This window comes from Lotus japonicus, chromosome 1 (genome assembly GCF_012489685.1).
Source record: "Lotus japonicus ecotype B-129 chromosome 1, LjGifu_v1.2".
Classification (NCBI taxonomy): Eukaryota; Viridiplantae; Streptophyta; class Magnoliopsida; order Fabales; family Fabaceae; genus Lotus; species Lotus japonicus.
This window is the reverse complement of record NC_080041.1, coordinates 18,942,016-18,960,877: the sequence shown is the minus strand read 5'-3', so window position 1 is coordinate 18,960,877 and position 18,862 is coordinate 18,942,016. Positions and strand designations below refer to the sequence as shown.

The window sequence follows — 18,862 nt, the reverse complement described above, 5'->3', positions numbered from 1 at the left end:
AATTGGTAGGGATAATTGAGAATTTGGGGTTAATTTGTGGAATTGAAATTAATCTGGGAAGGAAATGAATTTGTTAATTAATTATGTTTAATTTTAGTTAATTAGATTAATAAAACTGACATGTAATTTTTTTTTTTTAATTTTTTTTATAATCCACGTCACCTCATTAAACCCAGTCAGCATGCTATTTAAGCACTCGCCGGAGCTCTGACATCCGGCGAGGATCCGCTCCAAAAATATTTCAAACATGAGGACCATTCACAATAATTTTTCCGGCGAGGGACCTAGATCAGACGGCGACACAAAGACAGGGACTAATATGATGTTTAACCCGTATTTTTTCATGTGCTTTAGTTGAATGACAAACTTGTGGAAATAAGATTAAATTATGAAAAATCTAGTAATCATATTTGCATAGCTGATTTTAAATTTGATGATGGTTTTAAAGGCAGGTGAAGTGACCAATGAAGTAAATTCATGGGCTGAAGCAAAAACAAAGGGCCTTATCAAGAACCTTCTTCCTGATGGCTCAGTTGACCACTTAACGAGGCTCATCCTTGCAAATGCATTGTACTTCAAAGGTGCATGGAATGAAAAGTTTGAGTCCTCAATGACTAAAGACAGTGGTTTCCACCTTCTTAGTGGCACTTCAGTTAAGGTTCCCTTCATGGTTAGTAAGAAGAAACAATATATTAATGTTTTCGATACTTTCAAAGTCTTAGGTCTTCCTTATAAGCGGGGTGAAGATCAGCGCCAGTTCTCCATGTACTTCTTACTTCCACATGCAAAAGATGGCTTGTCTGCTTTGGTTTACTTGGTAACTTCAACATCTGGGTTCCTGAAATGCAATCTTCCTGATCATAAAGTGGAAGTGGGTGACTTAAGGATTCCCAAATTCAAAATTTCTTTCAATTTTAAAGCTTATGATGTTCTTAAGGAGCTAGGAGTGGTTTTGCCTTTCTCAGATAATGCAGATTTGTCAAAAATGGCGGGTTCTCCCGGGAGTCAATACCTATATGTTTCCAAAATATTTCAAAAGTCTGCTTTCATTGAAATAAATGAAGAAGGCACTGAAGCTGCTGCAACCAGTGGCGTCGTTATTGCAATGGGCAACCGATTCGAGTAGACTTTGTAGCTGACCACCCTTTCATCTTTCTGATTAGAGAAGATTCGAGTGAAACAATACTATTTATAGGGCAGTTGCTCAATCCACTTTGTGAGTGATAATAACATCGTTAGTGAAACTTAAGCCCTTATTATATTCTGTTGTTTTGTTTTTGTAGAGGAATATTTACAATTTGTTAATGCACGAATATCTTGAACCGCACTCTTTAGGAAGGTGGTTGTTTCTTGAGTTGGATTTTGCAACTTATCTATCCCTCTTATTTCTGGTGATAGGTTTGGGTTGTTATTTTAGGGGGCTTTTGGTAGAAGGTATTAAAAAATATTCGCGAAAAAGTATGTGTATAAATGTTGTATTCTCATATTAGATAGAAGTTTTGTAAAATATCCATGAGCATAATTTGTTCTCATGAAAGTTCATTACACATTTTAAAGATGAGTATGTTACATGACCCATTTTTGTTTTGAAGTTGTTTTCAAGTGGGGCATTGGGTTCTGTTTTAATTCTCGTTTTGGCAATCTCTTTGAGATACATTTGATGAATGCATGCTTCTCTTTTTATTTGTGTCTTGGAGGTTTGAGTGGGCTGGTTGGTTTTTTTTTAAGCCAAAAATATATCAAGAGAAGTAGGCTGCGTCTACCGTGGGTTGTTTTGAAACTGACCCACAGTGGTGCAGTTTTACTATACTGCTGATAAGACAAAAATAACCTTCAATCTTAAATTTTTTCCATGTTTATCCTTCACCTAAATTTATGTGTCCAATTTTGTCACCATTGTTCTGTACGTGTAAGCTTGATTCAAAAATGAATTTCCTAATTTTAGATTCTGTTTGATTCAAAGGTTTTGATAAGAAAAGTTAAATTAAAATTCTGATTTTTGTGGAAACACCGTTACTTGTTTATATAGTGATGTGTTTTAAATCCAGATTTTGAAACCTTTTACCGACAGCACCAGAGCATCGTCGTTGCAGCACCGTAGTCTCGCCGTTCCACCCAGTTCTTGTTCGCCTCATTGTTGGCCTCATCTCCAACGGCTCCTTCCCCACCACAACCGAGACAGGTCAATCCACCAAATCCTCAACAGCCCCCTTTCTCTCTCATGCCACTGGCTTTCTTCATACAAGAATCAATCTCCAACAACCATGCTGCTCCTCCCACCGCCGCAGAACCACCCCAGCAGCCACCGTCCAGATAGAGGCCACCGTCCAGATAGCGGCCACCGGTGCCGTTTTCCAAGCCTGAAACCATCAAACGTTTTGCCTCTCTCTGATTCTCGTCAGGTTTCCTTCTCCCTTACCAGATCTGTGCCACGCACTCTTTCTTTTCCCTTTCTCTTTGCTACTTACACAAATTAGGCATGAGCAATTTTGGATCTGGGTTTTGCTCTTGAAGCCATGCAATTTCGGATCTGGGTTTTGCTAATGCGATTTTGGATCTGGGTGTTTGGAGGGGTGGCTTTGAGTGGGGGATTTGGTCGTTGCGGGTGGATTCAGTGTGGGTGGATGTGATAATCGTGGCTCCGGCGAGCTGGATTTGACAGTGGTGAAGTTCTAGATATGAGTTTTTGGTAGGGTGGCTTTGGGGGAGGTGATGGGTTTACATGTTGCTTCAACTCCGGATCTAGATTTTTGATGGATCCATGGTGGCGGTGGTGCTGGTAGGCTGAGGGAGATTGACGGTGGCAGCATAGTGGTTCAGGCTTGGTAGTGCGGTTGAAGGAAGCATGGGAAAGGAGAAGGGTGTTTTTGTAAAGTTATATATATTTAATTAATTTTTTTTTTATTATTAACTGATCTGAACCGTTTAAATTAAAAATATTAAATCCAACGGTAGAAAGTGGAACTGAAGCACCGTGGGTCAGTTTCAAACTGACCCACGCTAGGTAAAACCAGAGAAGTACAAGAGGTACTTGAACCTATTACCACACAAAAATAAGAAGAAAAACACAAAATACAGAGAATATTGCCTATAAACAAATACAGCTACTGGTGCTAATTGAGTAAACAACTAACCAACCCATGAGAGTCCCACTCCCACCCTAGAAGACTAGGTCCCTATTAGGATGAGAAGCCAAAGCAAACAATAATAGCAGCAACCCTTATGAACCAACATCTGCAACACCAAAGGAAAACCATCCACAACAAAAATGACTTGGAAGATGGCACAAGTCGTGTACCATCATCCACAACAAAAATCCTTGATCCACTTGAAGTCATACCGTGAGCACCAGTGAAGTTTAGCAGCAAGCTCCATAGTCACGATCGACACAAAATTCCATGTGCTTTAGAAGAAAATTGTATCTTGCAACCTCCACCATAAAAAAAGATAAAAATCCTCCCATATGCTCTTTTTTTTAACTCCTCTCCTAGATGCTCTTTCTCTTGTCTTATCTTGCTCCTTCCAATAAATTATTCCTCACTCTCCTAACTCTGAACAAGTAAAACACTAAAACCCAAACCCTCCAATCTCCATGACGCCATTCTTTTATTATTATTTTATCAATCATGTCCATATTCATCACTCCACAAACTACAAAGGATAGAAGTTCATTTACACTAGAAAAAATTGCAAAATTTAACAAAGAAATAGTTTATATACTGTTGGTCTAAAGTTTGATTTTATGTCGCATAATGTAATTAGATATTATTGTAAAACTTTTTATACTAGTAATAGTACAATGTGATATGGAGAAAAATATAGAAATAAAACAAGAAAGTGGATAGTGATATCGGGTATGTTCCCTCTAACTCTGTATACATACATTATCATATAATCACAATAATAATCTTATTATTATCATTCTTATAAACTGATATATCATATACTTACTCCATCTATCTATTTATGGTTGCCGGCGATGCCTACGCCACTCACCGCAGCGAGGCAAACTTTGACGGACGAGGCCGCGCGTGCGCTCGACGACGCGGTGGCAGTTGCGCGTCGCCGGTGTCACACCCAGACAACCTCACTCCACGCCATGTCGGCCCTCCTTGCCACGCCGTCCTCCACCCTCCGCGACGCCTGCGCCCGAGCAAGCGGCGGGAACTTCTCTTCGCCGCCGCACCTCCAACTGCGTGTGCTGGAGCTTTCAGTGGGAGTCTCCCTCGACCGGATTCCGTCGTCGAGAAGCTCGCCGGCGGTGGATGAGCCTCCGGTGTCGAACTCCCTCATGGCTGCCATCAAACGCTCCCAGGGAAACCAGCGCCGGAGCCCCAAGAGCTTCCACTTCCTGAACCAGGCTCAGGGAACGCCGTCGTTTCCGAAGGTGGAGCTCAAGCACTTCGTCTTGTCGATTCTCGATGACCCGATTGTGAACCGGGTCTTCACCGAAGCGGGTTTCCGGAGCTGCGACGTGAAGCTGGCGTTGCTTCAGCCCCCGGTTGCCAGAACCCGACCCGTTTTCCTCTGCAACCTCAAACCGGGTCGTGCCGGACCCGGGTTCAGCCTCGACGAGAACTCCAGTAGGATCGTTGAGATTCTCGCGCGGAAGAGCAAGAGGAACCCCTTGCTGGTGGGTGTTTACGCCAAGGGTGCTATGAAGAACTTCACCGAGCTGGTTCAAAAGGGTCGAGGGGGTGAGTCGTTGTTCCCTACCGGAGTAGCTGGGTTGAGCGTAGTCTCCGTCGGGAACGAGGTTGCTGAGTTCGTGACTCGTGGCGAGAGCGAGGAGAAGATGGGTGTGAGGTTCCAGGAGCTGAGTCGTGAGGTGGAGCAGTGTGCGGGTTCCGGCGTTGTGGTTAGCTTCGGGGAGGTCGAGGTTCTTGTCGGGGAATCGGTGAATGCTGGTGCTGTTGGGTTTGTTGTGGAGGAGTTGACGCGGTTGTTGGAGGTTCATGGTGGGAAGGTTTGGTTGGTAGGGGTGGCTGAAACCTCTGGTGCATATTCTAAGTTCTTGGGTTTGTTCCCCAATGTGGAAAATGATTTGGATTTGCATCTTCTGACTGTGACATCTGCCACATCTTCAATGGAAGGACTCTACTCTAAGTCCAGGTGGGTTTTTTTGTTCTCTCTTTTTTATTTTCTGTTGGCTTGTGTGTTTTGTTTTTGTGTGTCTTTGTTTTGCTTTTATTGGTTGTAGTTTGTACTTGTCCTGATTTTGGTTGAAGTGCTTTTATTGGCTCTACTTGGTTCATGTATATAATATGAATAATGTAGATGTTTCACCTTCATGTAAGAGGCTATGCATGTTTGCAATTGGAGCATGGGAAGCCTGGAACTGAGGTCTGAGGTCATGAGCAAATAAAAGATTAAAATATGAGTTTGATTGCGACTCGTCCTTGTTGTGATTTGTGACCCAAATTCATGAGGTTTTTGCTTCTTCTTTTTTATTGTTTGGTTGCTCTCTTCTGATTTGTCTTCTTTGTTCTTTCTTTCTCTGTTGCTTTTAGAAGGGCTGTTTGGTAAAATGGAGTTTTTTTATGAAGACTTACTACATGCACCTGTGTATTATTTTTACTTTTTCTTGCTAAATTTAGAAGATATGGGAATGAAGTTCATGATTTAGCTTTGTTTTTAATAGGAAAAAGAGTCACATGCTGTACTACTTGCTAGATATTCAAGTAAATCTGAAACAAATTTATGATGAGATATAGAAAATTTGAGTTTTCATCAATGATCTATTAAGTGCCATGCACATAGATGTATTCCAAGGCCTGAAAAATGTTCTGCTTGTGTTGGACAGTATGGAGGATAAGTCTTTGCCGGCAGTATTTTGATGAATGCTATGGTTCTTCTTTCTGCACATAGGGTCCCTTTTATCTTTTGGGTTATGAGACTTTCACTATGTAGTTGCAGGTGGAGTTGAAATACACTTTCTTGTTATGTATATAATTAATTCTTTTTCTGCAAGGATGATTAGAAAATTAAGTATGCTTTTTTAGGACTCCTATTGTGAGCCCATCAAAAGCTTTAGTCTATGTTTGTGTATGTTGGCTTCAATATATTTCATTTATGTAGAACAGTAGAAGATGCTCTGAAGTTTCTACCATCATCTACTTTAGCTTCTGACTATGTTGTTTGTGCCTACTGGATCTCACAGTTCCGTGCTCATGATAAACTTACAGCTTGATGGGGTCCTTTGTTCCATTTGGTGGATTCTTTCCCACACCTTCTGAAATAAAGAGTCATGTAAGCTCTACAAATGCATCTTTTGCTCGTTGTGATGAATGCAATGGAAAATATGAACTGGAAGTTGCTAATACTCTGAATGTAAATCCTGCTGCTCTGACATCTAGTTACTCTACAAGCTTGCCTTGGTTACACAAGGGTGTTCGTGTGGACACATGTGGAAGATTGAATGTGGCAAAGGTTTGTTATGACCAAGAAATATTAGATTTTGTTGTCCAATGCATACTAGGGCATTCACATGCATAAGCATATGCTTGCATCATGGTGGGGATAATTTCTACAATGCTAGCTCATCTCGCTGGTGGAAAAACACTTTCAATTATAGAAAAAAAGGTGGCTAACCAAATAAAATAACAATGCTTCTCTTTGTCGATTTTATCCCTCTGGTTTTTCTTTTGTTCAGCCTATGGCTTTTGATGATGAAATTGAATATTATATATCAAACATGTGCCATCTGATGATGGGTTTACTGAACTCAATGGCTTAGACCTTTCTAAAAGTTTCTTTAGGCTAGATAGCTATATTTAGTTATTTACCAATAAAGCTATGCTCTTATCATATACAAGCATTGATTGAAAATATTATTTGCTTTTAGTATAGGACACAAGAAATCATAAATTTTCTTTATATGATAATTTGTTGAACATCTGCAGAAGTTAGTCTAGAATATTTTATCAATAAAATGATACTGTGAATTTCATTAGTTATTGTTGCAAACCCAAGAACCAGGCCCAGGTTTGGCAACGTCTACAATAGGAGGCCCAAGATGATGCCAGCAGAATCACCTAATGATCACTCTTCTAGAATGTAGTATTCCTAAATAACCTCCTGGTGAGGTGGCAGCAATCAAGAGGGGAAGGGGGGGACCATTGTACCAGCTGAGAGAATATAATTTAGTTATGGAGAGAGTATTGTTTTAGGCTGGAATTGGCTAGGACTAGGAGAGAAGGAGCACTCTCGAATTTGCTCATCTTTGTCTTTTCATTTCCTCTGTTATTTGCAAATTCCCTAAACACTGCTTCTGGAATTTCTCCAGAGGATTCAGTGCTATCTAATACATTTGCATTCTCAGTTCAGTGTTATTTTCTGGTACCTAACATTGGTATCAGAGCTCCCGATCCAGAGGGAGCTTTGTATGGTGCTTACCCGCAGCGCCATGGAATCTCGAGTTGACAGTCTTGAACGCACCATCACTGAGATGAAGGAGGTGGCTCACGAGCAGTTTGAGGAACTCCGGCGACTCTTCATGAGCCGCGACCAGAGGAGAACCAGAGGACGCTCCAACACCCCTCGTCATAGGAGGACTTCGCGAGATCTGGGTTCCGTTTCTGCCGTAAGAACACACGGTGGGTCACGAACCGGGTCGCGAACCGGGTCGCGTTCTACAACACGGAGTCGCGAGCGTTTCGAACCCCACCATCATCGTAGTCATTTGAGAGCGGTGACTGGAAGGAGGGTAGACATTCCGATGTTCAATGGTGAAGACGCTTACGGGTGGCTCACCAAGGTTGAGAGATTTTTCCGCCTCAGCAGAATCGAGGAGGGAGAAAAAATCGAACTCGTGATGATTGCTATGGAGGAGCGAGCTCTGAGTTGGTTCCAATGGTGGGAGGAACAAGCTCCTGTGCGCGCTTGGGAACCCTTCAAGGAAGCTCTGATTCGTCGTTTCCAACCTGCTTTGGTTCAAAATCCCTTTGGACCTTTGCTTAGTGTAAAACAGAAGGGAAGCGTGATGGAATACAGGGAGAGCTTTGAGCTATTGGCAGCACCGATGAGGAATGCTGATAGAGAGGTGTTGAAAGGCGTTTTCCTGAACGGGTTGCAAGAAGAGATTAAGGCAGAGATGAAGTTGTATCCTGCAGAGGATTTGGCAGAGCTAATGGACAGAGCTCTTCTGTTGGAAGAGAAAAATCTGGCAGTAAAAGGGGGTAAAAGTAGAGAGGATGACAAAAGGGGATGGAAGGAAAAAGGGGGTGGGGGAGGGAGAAATCTCTCTAGTTATGGGGAAAACAGGGGAAGATTTCCTAGTACTGCAGTGGGCTACCAGGGTAAAGAAGGAGCTGGAAATCAGGATAATGAAGGGAAAAATCCTATGAACAAGGGGAATACTGGGAATCAGGTGCAGGAGGGAAAACCACCAGAGAGAAGATGGAATGGGGGGCAGAGACTTTCCCAATCTGAGTTGCAGGAGAGAAGCAGGAGGGGGTTGTGCTTTAAATGTGGGGAAAAATGGGGAAAAGAGCACATCTGTGCAAAGAAAAATTACCAGTTGATTTTGGTGGAAGTAGAAGATGAAGAAGAAGAAGAAGAGGTGTTTGAGGAAGCTGAAGATGGAGAATTTGTGCTGGAAGGCAAGGTCCTACAGCTGTCACTGAACAGTAAGGAAGGACTGACTTCAAACAGATCCTTCAAGGTGAAAGGAAGGATTAAAGACAGGGAAATTCTGATCCTTATTGACTGTGGAGCCACAAGTAATTTTATTTCCCAGGAACTAGTAGCAGAGCTAGAAATTCCAGTCATAGCAACTTCTGAGTATGTGGTGGAAGTGGGAAATGGTGCCAAGGAGAGAAACTCTGGGGTGTGCAAGAACTTGAAACTGGAAGTTCAGGGCATACAAATCACCCAACATTTCTTCATTCTCGGATTGGGGGGAACTGAGTTAGTTTTGGGAATGGACTGGCTAGCAAGCTTGGGGAACATCAGGGCAAACTTCCAGGAACTCATAATTCAGTGGGAGTCAAATGGACAGAAGTTGGCACTACAAGGAGAACCATCCTGGTGTGGGGTTGCAGCTGACTGGAAATCAATTAAAATGACAGAACAGAGAGAGGCTGAGGGGTATTTTTACTCTTATGGCTGTTTGAGTGAAGAACCAAGAGCAGAAGTTGAGACATCAGGTGCGTTAAAGAGAGTGTTAGCTGAGTTCCCTGTTGTGTTCCAAGAACCACAAGGATTGCCCCCAAAGAGAGACACTGACCATGCCATTTTACTACAAGAAGGAGCCACTATTCCAAACAGCAGACCTTACAGGTATCCTTTCTACCAAAAGAATGAAATTGAGAAGTTAGTTAAAGACATGCTGAAATCAGGGATTATTAGACCTAGCACTAGCCCTTTTAGCAGTCCTGCAATTTTAGTAAAGAAAAAGGATGGTGGATGGCGATTCTGTGTAGACTATAGAGCCCTAAACAAGTTAACAATTCCTGATAAATTCCCAATACCTATTATTGATGAATTGTTAGATGAGATAGGGTCAGCCATGGTCTTTTCTAAATTAGATTTAAAATCAGGGTATCATCAAATAAGGATGAGGGAAGAAGACATACCAAAAACAACTTTTAGAACCCATGAAGGGCATTATGAGTATTTGGTTCTTCCATTTGGGCTGTCTAATGCACCATCTACTTTCCAAGCCCTCATGAATCAAGTTTTGAAACCTTATTTGAGGAAATTTGTTCTGGTATTCTTCGATGACATATTAATCTATAGCAAGACTGAAGAGTTGCATACAGAACATCTGAGGGTAGTATTGCAAGTACTGAAAGACAATCACCTAGTGGCAAACAGGAAGAAGTGTTCTTTTGGGCAGTGTGAGATTGCTTACTTGGGACATATTATCTCTAAAGAAGGAGTTGCAGCTGATCCAAGTAAGATCAAAGATATGCTAAATTGGCCAATCCCTAAAGAGGTAAAAGGGTTGAGGGGATTTCTGGGATTGACTGGATACTATAGGAAGTTTGTGAAGAACTATAGTAAATTGGCTCATCCCCTAAACCAGTTACTAAAGAAAAATAGTTTCAGCTGGAGTATGGAAGCAACCAAAGCTTTTGAGAAGCTTAAGGAGGTCATGACAACAGTACCAGTGCTTGCTGTTCCCAATTTTGATAAAACATTCATCTTGGAAACTGATGCCTCTGGGAAAGGATTAGGAGCTGTCCTCATGCAAGAGGGAAAGCCTGTAGCCTACATGAGCAAAACCTTATCAGACAGAGCCCAAGCCAAATCAGTCTATGAGAGAGAGCTGATGGCTGTAGTATTTGCTGTTCAAAAATGGAGGCACTATCTGCTGGGCAGCAAGTTCATCATACACACTGACCAAAAGAGCCTGAGGTTTTTAGCAGAGCAAAGGCTAATGGGGGAGGAACAACAGAAATGGGTATCCAAATTGATGGGGTTTGATTTTGAGATAAAATACAAACCAGGAATTGAAAATAAGGCAGCTGAGGCTTTATCAAGAAAGATGCAATTCTCAGCAATTTCATCAGTACAGTGTGCAGAATGGGAAGATTTGGAAGCTGAAATCTTAGGAGATGACAAGTACAAAATGATCATGCAAGAGTTGGCCACCCAAGGTCACACTACAGCTGGTTATAAATTGCACAGAGGAAGGCTGTTATACAAAGACAGAATAGTCATCCCTAAAGGATCTGGGAAAATTCTCACAATTCTCCAGGAATTTCATGATTCTGCTATTGGAGGCCATGCAGGTATATTCAGAACATACAAGAGGATTTCAGCCCTTTTCTTCTGGGAAGGAATGAAGTTGGATATTCAAAACTATGTCCAAAAGTGTGAAGTGTGCCAGAGGAACAAATATGAGGCTCTAAAACCAGCTGGTTACCTTCCAGCCATTACCTATTCCTTCTCAAGGGTGGTCAGATATCTCTATGGACTTTATTGGAGGGTTACCTAAGGCTATGGGAAAGGATACTATCTTAGTTGTGGTAGACAGATTCACAAAATATGCACACTTCTTTGCACTTGCTCACCCTTACAATGCAAAGGAAGTAGCTGAGTTATTTGTAAGAGAAGTGGTGAAATTACATGGATTCCCCACTTCTATTGTCTCTGATAGGGACAGAGTTTTCCTTAGCACCTTCTGGTCAGAAATGTTCAAACTAGCAGGAACAAAGCTGAAATTTAGCTCAGCTTACCATCCCCAAACAGATGGGCAAACTGAAGTGGTCAATCATTGTGTGGAGACCTATCTGAGATGTGTGACAGGGCTAAAACCCAAGCAGTGGCCCAAGTGGTTATGCTGGGCAGAATTCTGGTATAATACAAACTATCATTCAGCAATCAAAACCACTCCTTTCAAGGCTTTATATGGGAGGGAGCCTCCTGTAATCATCAGGGGAAATGATTCCTTGACTTCAGTGGATGAAGTAGAGAAAATGACTGCTGAAAGGAATTTGATAATTGATGAATTGAAGGAAAACTTAGAGAAGGCACAGAATAGGATGAAACAGCAGGCCAACAAACATAGGAGGGATGTGCAGTATGAGGTTGGGGATTTGGTGTATCTTAAAATACAACCTTACAAACTCAAGAGTTTAGCCAGGAGGAAGAACCAGAAACTGAGCCCTAGATATTATGGACCCTTTCCAATCATAGAAAAAATTAATCCTGCAGCTTACAAGTTGAAGCTACCAGAGGACAGTCAAGCGCATCCAGTTTTCCACATTTCCCTGCTCAAGAAGGCTTTGAATGCAGGAGCCACCAGCCAACCACTACCTGTCTCTCTCACTGAAGACTGGGAGCTCAAGGTTGAACCAGAATCAATTCAAGACTCTAGAGCAAAAACTGATGGAGACCTAGAGGTATTAGTGAGGTGGAAGGACTTGCCAGAATTTGAGGATTCCTGGGAAGATTTCAACAAACTACTGGAACAATTCCCAGATCATCAGCTTGAGGACAAGCTGATTCTTCAAGGAGGGAGAGATGTTGCAAACCCAAGAACCAGGCCCAGGTTTGGCAACGTCTACAATAGGAGGCCCAAGATGATGCCAGCAGAATCACCTAATGATCACTCTTCTAGAATGTAGTATTCCTAAATAACCTCCTGGTGAGGTGGCAGCAATCAAGAGGGGAAGGGGGGGACCATTGTACCAGCTGAGAGAATATAAGTTAGTTATGGAGAGAGTATTGTTTTAGGCTGGAATTGGCTAGGACTAGGAGAGAAGGAGCACTCTCGAATTTGCTCATCTTTGTCTTTTCATTTCCTCTGTTATTTGCAAATTTCCTAAACACTGCTTCTGGAATTTCTCCAGAGGATTCAGTGATATCTAATACATTTGCATTCTCAGTTCAGTGTTATTTTCTGGTACCTAACAGTTATATTCTCTCATGAAGAGCTGTAAGACTTTCTTTCTTGGGTTTACACTTGCTACCCTGATTTAAATTCTTCAATCCACCCTCTCCATTGCTTCAATTTATGGATGCATTTATTTAAGAATGAACTTGTCTTCCTGTGCAGACTAATGAAGAAAATACAAGTTTGAATGATAAGGTCTTGGGATTTCAAAAGAAATGGAGTGATATTTGTCAACGTCTTCATCACGCAAGATCACTACCTGAATTTGATATTTCTCGAACAATGTCCCCAACTCCATCCCTTGAGTTTTTACGATTTGGTTCTGGTTTTAAGGACAGCAGCAGTAGAGATCTAACACTTGTTGAACTCCAATGTTCTGATACAGTCAATGTTGATGTTAGAACTGGTTGTGTATCAAAAGTTTCAAATTCGATACAAATTGACACGCAGACCCCTCGGGTCACCCCTTTACCTATGACCAACATGAGTGCACTTGCTCACATATCATCTTCATCCCTTATTCCTGTGACCACAGATTTAGGATTGGGAACGTTATATACATCAACTTCATCAACTGTGCAGGAACGAGATACCCCAAAACTACAAAATCAAATAAAGCATCTTCAGCACTTGTCAGAGTCTATTTCACCTGAATGTGATGCCATCAATGGAAATACTTCACACCAACTTACTAGATCTTCCTGCTCTGGTTCAAACTTGGAAGGAATATTTGATAAAGTAGATTTCAAGTCTCTTAATCAGCTTCTCACTGAAAAGGTTGGTTGGCAGGATCAGGCCATACGTGCTATCAGTCAAACTTTGTTCCTTTGTAAATCCGGTGCAGGGAAGTGTAGAAGCTCACACGGAAGAGCAGACATCTGGTTTTCTTTTCATGGACCAGATCGAATTGGAAAAAGGAAAATTGCTTCAGCGCTTGCGGAGGCTGTATTTGGAAATACCGTAAGCCTAATCTCCGTGGATCTGGGCTTCCAGGACAGGTTTTACCCATTGAACTCGATGTTCGAAAGCCAAAAATCATCTTGCTATGGTGTGCTTAGGAGGAAGACAGTTGTGGACTATATTGCTGGGGAGTTGAGGAAAAAACCATATTCCGTTGTCTTTCTCGAAAATGTAGACAAAGCTGATTTTCTGGTGCAGACTAGTTTGTTGCAGGCAATAAGAACTGGTAAATTTCCAGACTCGCATGGAAGGGTAGTTAGCATCAACAACACAATCTTTCTTGTAACCTCAACTATCTGTAAAGGTAAAGGCTCTTTTGTTTCTGAGGAGTCTAAAATGTTTTCTGAGGATAGAATCCTTGAAACCAAAGCATGTCAAATGCAATTATTACTAGGGGATACGTCTGAGGATTCCAAAGGAAGCAGCAGTACAAATGTTAAGGTTGTACCTAGAGAAAAGATTTCCAAACCATCATTTCTGAATAAAAGAAAGCAGGTTGATAGTAGTGACTCCATAGTGGGAACAACATGCAAGATGCAGAAACAGGTCAGCGAGACGTCAAGAACCCATCTGGATCTAAACATGCCCCTAGAGGAGGGTGAAGAGGGTATCAATGACAGTGTCAGTGACTATGAAAATGAATCTAGAGCAGAAAATGCAGACGCCGCGTGGTTAAGTGATTTCTGTAATCAAGTTGATGAAAAAGTGGATTTTAAGCCATTCAATTTTGATGTGCTTGCTGAACAAATGTTGAAAAGCATTAGCATACAATTTCAAAGGACATTTGGTTCTGAGTTTCAGCTGGAAATTGATTATGAGGTAATGGCACAGATACTCGCAGCTGCTTGGTTAGCAGAGAAGAAAAATGCTGCGGAGGATTGGGTTGAATATGTTCTTGGCAAATGCTTTGTTGAAGCTAAGCAGAAAACCCACCCTGCAGCTCAATCTGTCTTCAAACTGGTTAGTTGTGAATCCATTTTTGTGGAAGAGCAAGCTCCTGGAGTATGCCTTACAGCTAGAGTTAACCTGAACTAAATTTTTGCTTACTTTGTATTCTTGTAATTACTTAGGATATAGCATATGGTAGTTGTAGCAGTGTACAGCTGTTAATCTGCTTTGTAATTTCTGACGTAAAAAAATGTTATTATCTTAATGTTACGCAGGATATATATATTCTGTTTTAACTTTAAGAAATGTTGGTTAAAAAAAAACTTTAAGAAATGTTCAAAAAAAAACTTTAAGAATATAATTGATTAAAATTACTTTTAAATATTAAATTAATTAAGGCTTTAAAATGTTTGAGATCCCTAATTTTATAAGAGGAATCAAATTTGGTCCTGCTAATTTTTTCCTTGTGAAACTTTATAAGAAGAATCAAATTAATTAAGGCTTAAATGAGACACACTTTCTAGTAGGACCTTCTAAGAAGGGGGCGATATATTTGTAATTTTTGAGCTACTTTGTTCTCTCTTCTTCATTTAGAGGTTTTGTTCTCATGTGTGATGTTTTATTAATATAAATTAAGGCTTAAATGTTTTGAAGTTTTTTATCACCTAATTTAATTCCTATTTAGTGAAACCGATTACAAATCTGCAATACACATCAAGTCTAGGCAACCAAAAAATAAATACATAACACGGACGAATGGCCATTTCACCGTATATTAACATTTGAATTATCATAAATAAATTACATACTAACATAATTTTGACAAACTTACCTTTAATTATTTTAATAACTTCAATACAAATATATCTTTTTCCAATTCTTAAATTATTCTTTATAAATCCAGTAAAAGAAAATGTTAATAATATAATTAATTTAAAATTATTGAAAATCTTGCAAAGTATTGTGTTTATTTCGAATCATAACAAATATTGTTTCGTGCACCTTACGTGCATTGCACAGATCACGGCACTAATAGAATTATAACGTAAGGGAGGCATGCGTGAGAGATGATTTTGTTGCTTTGTGTTTCTACTTTTTTTTTTATACATCGGAAAGATAAATTGCACTCATCAGGAATCGATCCTTTGACATCCCCTACCAAACTCATATGTCCCTCAGCTCCTACCACTTGAACTGTCCTTCAATGACCTTTGTGTTTCTACTTTGTAACATGTATTAACGCACGAGTAGATAATTTGGGAAGAAAGAAATTAAAAATATCATGGTAGGCGTTGAGTCTGGAGATTAAAGGTGTGTGTCACACTAAGGAAATATGTGAACAAAAGTAAAATACGATTAAACATAAATGTTTAATTAATCGTTTGGCATGTAGCGAAAAATACATCATTCAAAAAGATCCTAAAATGGTGGGTGCACCGTTTAGTTACCCACACTCTCCTCCGACAACACCCCATCACCCTTGTCATCAAACCGCCTTCGACGCCCATTGTTGAACCACGGGTAGTTGTATTCAACATTTGGAGCGGTCTCTATGCTGATAAGAAATATGTTGCCCTTCACCATTCGAAAGTAAATCATGACAGTGTGTTCGACATGGTATCGGTGGTGGAGAGTCATGGTCAAGTCACCCGTAAAAATACCCCCTTCTTCGTTACGGTTCACTTCACACTGGAAATGGTTTCCAACAGGGTCGAATACCTCAATGATGTCGTCGACTTCATCGCCCCAAGTGTCCCAGAAGCTCTGGGGTATCCTCAACTCCCCTTCCTACAAGGAGAAAAAAAAAAAAACTAATTATAAACCAAATGATAACTAAAGTTCACATGATGTGCGACTTGACATAGGATTTTTAACCTGTTGAGGGTTCCATAGAAAGTTGAATCGCTTGTAGTGACGCCCCCAATTCCCAGCAGCCATGGAGGTGATTGAAAATACTTTTTGTAGTGAAGATATATAAAAGTGGAGTCACCCCTTTGTAAATCATCGTTCTTTATAAAGATATATGGTCATAGAACATGTTAAGCATATTTTTAAAAGAATTGAATAGAATTAAATAATGATTGTTAATACTTTCAAATAAAAAGAACTTACCATATGTATACGACTATATATTTGATTTTAGAGTTTTATGGAAATACATTATAATTCAGTGGCGGAACTAGAAAAATTAATATGGAGGGGCCAAAATAAAATTTTAAACATAAATGAAAGTATTTAATTTTTTTTGGTACATCTTAACAATAGACACACATATACACATAAATAATTATTAAATTAATACACATACTTATTGGGAATGAAGCCTCAAACAAATTTTAAATGTGACATTGTGGGGCAGGCGGTGCTATTTTGGGCATAAGTGTGACATTCCAACATGCACTGTATCAATTTTAATGTTTCTCCAATTTCACCTTTTTTTCTATTTATTGCAACTCTCGACCTTTCTTTTCTCATTTTAGGATTATTGTTAAGGGAATTGGTTTCTATAGATGGATAATGCTTTAACATATTTTCCAATGGGCGTTTCATGATTTTCTTTCCAAAAACAAATTTAAAAAATAGTAGAGAAAATAAGTTTTAATTTTTTTACACTTATATGAAATGAAAGTATAATAATAAACCTGCTTTAAGGAGAGAGAGAGAGAGAGAGAGAGTTTTTCTAAAGTAAGGAGAGAGAGAGTTGAAGAGTGAAGACCAAGCATTGGTTAAAACTTAAAATATAAGTATTATTTTGTAAAAATTGGTTGATATGGGAATCGAACCCTTGCTATGGAGATAAAAAAATGAAGTCTTCAGCCGCTGGGACAATACTTCATGTTAAACATTATGTTCACCGTTATATATATAACAATATAAGAGAAATAAAATACCCTATTACTCTTTATAATCTATAAGATTTTTCTAGGAATTGGGGGGGGCCATTGCCCTCCCCTGTCCTAACCTAGTACCGCCACTGCATTATATGTATATTTGACCGTTGGTCACATAAATAAATTATGCTATGAAATATTAATCACTCAATTAATTATTAAATTAAATTAGAGAAAATTAATGTCAATGTATTCAAATGAAAAGAGAACTTACCATATGTACATGACTATATATTTGATTTCAAAGTTTGTTTGTATGATGAAAGAAGAAGGATATTTGTCGGCTTGTCCCTTAGACAAACTATGTTATGGCATATTAATCACTTAATTAAATAGTATAAATAATTAGAGAAAAGTGTCAAGCATATTTTTAAAAGAACTAAGCAAAATTAAAAATTAAACTAAATATGCTCAAATAAAAAGAACTTACCTATAGTAAATTACTACAGATTCGATTTCAAAATTTGTTTGTTTGGAAAAATTCAAAAAACATTAGAAGCATCTTTGAAAATCGTCAAACTATGTTTGAAATATTAATCAATTAATTGGTAAAAATAATTAGAAACATGTTAAGCATATTTTTAAAAGAATATTTTTAAAAGAATTAAATAGAAATAAATTAAAAAATCCATGTGAATGTGTTCAAATAAAAAGAACTTATTTTCTGATGTACCAAAAAAAAAAAAAAAGAACTTACCTTATGAACATGCATGACTATATATTTGATTTCAAAATTTTTGTTTGGAAAAAACATCATAATATATTTCTAAGTTCGTCCGTTAGACAAATTATGTTATGGAATATTAATCACTTAATAATTGGTACAAATAACTTGAGAACATACTAAGCATATTTTTAATATAATTAAATAGAATTAAAAATGTAATGTGAATGGGTTCATATGAAAAGAACTTACATGCCAATATATTTGATTTCAAAATTTGTTAGTATGGAAAAAACATTAGATGAATCTTTTTTAGTTTATCCATTGAACAAACTATTTTTTATAATATAAATCGCTTAATTAATTGGTAAAATTCGTTAGAGAACAAGTTAAGCATATATGAGTATTTCATAGAATTAAATATAATTAAAAAATTAATGAGAATGGGTTCAAATAAAAAAAAATCACTTATGTACATGACTATATATATTTGATTTCAATTTTTTTTTTTGGAAAATACATCCAAGGATATTTGTTAGTTTACATCTTAGAGAAACTATGTTATGAAATATTAATCACTTAGTTAATTGAAAAAAAAAATTAGCGAACATTTTTCTTTCAAAAGAAATTTTTTATTGAATTCAAAGGGAGTTTGAAAAACAACTTTTCGTGGCAAAGGGCACAATTCAGTGCCATCAAAAATGAAAGCAACGCAAAGAACGTCTACGCCAAGAAAACAACAATACAAGCAAGATAAAAAATAACATACAAACAAAAAATGAAAAATCTCCAAAACAAACCTCTCTACCCACAAAAAACAAAACCCCTACAACGACATAGCTTTAGACGCGACAGCAACAACTTCGCGACCAACTCCAGTAGCAACGGCCACCAGAGCACACGTTAAGCAAATTTTTTAAAAGAATTAAATAGATTTAAAAAAATGAATGTGCAAAAGTTCAAATAAAAAAGAACTTACCATATGTACATGTTTGTATATTTTATTTAAAAATTTGTTTGTGCTGAAAAATCATTAGAATAAACTTTTTAAGTATGTCTCTTAAACAAACTATATTATGTAATATTAACTTCTTAATTAATTATTGAAAATCATTA

General features: G+C 38.7%; 2 protein-coding genes across 2 annotated transcripts; both read left to right on the top strand.

Annotated features, from left to right (window-relative positions):
• Window positions 1-436: 436 nt before the first annotated feature.
• LOC130729129 (serpin-ZXA-like) lies at window positions 437-1,126 on the top strand. The gene has a single exon (XM_057580764.1). It carries the CDS (start codon window positions 437-439, stop codon window positions 1,124-1,126), a length of 690 nt encoding a protein of 229 aa, XP_057436747.1.
• A 2,745-nt stretch (window positions 1,127-3,871) lies between these two features.
• Window positions 3,872-14,487, top strand: LOC130733990 (protein SMAX1-LIKE 6-like). Its single transcript, XM_057586280.1, has 3 exons — window positions 3,872-5,112; window positions 6,186-6,429; window positions 12,506-14,487. The coding sequence occupies exons 1-3, from the start codon at window positions 3,980-3,982 to the stop codon at window positions 14,336-14,338; spliced, it is 3,210 nt and encodes a 1,069-aa protein (XP_057442263.1). The 5' UTR covers window positions 3,872-3,979; the 3' UTR covers window positions 14,339-14,487.
• Window positions 14,488-18,862: the final 4,375 nt, after the last annotated feature.